Source organism: Olea europaea, unplaced genomic scaffold (assembly GCF_002742605.1).
Source record: "Olea europaea var. sylvestris unplaced genomic scaffold, O_europaea_v1 scaffold22593, whole genome shotgun sequence".
In the NCBI taxonomy this organism is placed as follows: Eukaryota; Viridiplantae; Streptophyta; class Magnoliopsida; order Lamiales; family Oleaceae; genus Olea; species Olea europaea.
In genome coordinates, this window is record NW_019240647.1 from 243 (window position 1) to 1,752 (window position 1,510).

At 35.8% G+C, this 1,510-nt stretch overlaps 1 protein-coding gene across 1 annotated transcript; it reads right to left on the bottom strand.

Annotated features, from left to right (window-relative positions):
• Positions 1-291: 291 nt before the first annotated feature.
• On the bottom strand, positions 292-1,266 carry LOC111381124 (peroxidase 27-like; the record flags this gene model as incomplete). Its single annotated transcript, XM_023004866.1, has 3 exons — positions 985-1,266; positions 594-779; positions 292-516 (listed from the first exon to the last, which is right to left on the bottom strand). Coding segments are annotated over exons 1-3 (660 nt in total), but the record flags the coding sequence as incomplete, so codon positions are not given.
• Positions 1,267-1,510: the final 244 nt, after the last annotated feature.

The following is a 1,510-nucleotide window of genomic DNA, read 5'->3' on the forward strand; positions in this document are numbered from 1 at the left end:
TGTCCTATATCATGTGGTAATTTAAGTATGTGGGCCAGAAATATTTAAACCTTAATTGGGGTTGGAGTCGTTAATGGGACGGCTCAATAAGTTTCTATATAAGAGGTTAGGTCATCTCTCCTTTTATTGGCTTACCCCATTAACAGCTAATATTTTGGTGAGAAGTAAGGAGAGGAAGATGTAGCACTAATATTTGTTTTCAGGATGTCTTCCGCTGGTACATCTCTTAAACTATTAATCTATAATTGTGATTCTTGTTTCTTAGCATAATTAATATTAAATATATATAACAGAATAAGGACTCATCGTAGGTATAGTTGGCATGCATAATCTCAAAATTTTAATGGTACCTGATAACACTACAAGATCCTTGACACTTAAACCCCTCTGCTGAAATCCTTGTTTTAAAATACTAATGTTCGCAGAAGGTGGTATTAATCCTGTCAAGGCTTCATTCAAAATAGACACTCTTCCATCCCTTCGTCCAGTTTCAACTTCCCAAAAGGGTCCTTTTATCTGATGATTCAACATAATTAATTATCAACATGTTGAGTTATATATAAAACTAGAAAATAAATAAATAATAAAATTACCGCGACAGTAACATCCCTAGCTACTAGTGCTAATATGTCAGCACATGAAACCACCATGGGGCATGCCTTTTCTACTGCAGTCTTAACTTTGTCTATTATTTGAAATCCTCTCAGGCTTAGATTTGGAAAAGCATATTTTTCAGATTGATTGGTTGGAGACTCCAACAGCACTGATCCATCACAGCCCTGCACAAAAATGTAGCCTGCTAAATAAATCCTTTTTCTGTTACTTCAAGATCAGTTCGTTGCTATAACTAGCTAATGATGTAAAGTAACTAAGATTCTCAACACATGTCATGTGTACTAAGATTCATGTTATAAACTAGAGCTTTTGCCTGGAATTGGGACAAGACTAGAAAAAAATTAGTCATAAAAATAAGAAATTACGTACCCTAATGAAACAATCATGAAAATGCATTCTTAGCAAAGGAGCTGCAAGACTAGGTGCCACTGAGATCACTTGATCTACGACCTCTTTGACTTTAGATTCAAGATCTGGACATGTTTTTTGGTAAAACCCTACTTTCAAACCTTGTCCATCTGCAAGATTAAAAGCAAAACCTAGGACAATCAGTTGAACTAAGAAGCGCAAAGAAGACATGTTTATTGTTGCTGATTTGGTGTTGAATGTGGGGGACATTTTATAGTTATCATTGGTCTAAACCTTATGGTTAGATGTCACATATGGACTACGCTTGATAATTAACTTAGTCTGTAATGAAGTTGCTTTCTTTCGAGGCTGGCATAAGTTGACTTGTGAATAAATAATTATGGAAATCATCTACTTAATATTCGAAATGAACAGGTCGTAGGATTGGAAAAATCAGTTAGGACCCATTTGATGATGAAAGTCCATCACGACTCACCTGGCGTGGGGCTGATGTAGTGAGGCCAAGGTTAGACACGCACTATCCAAA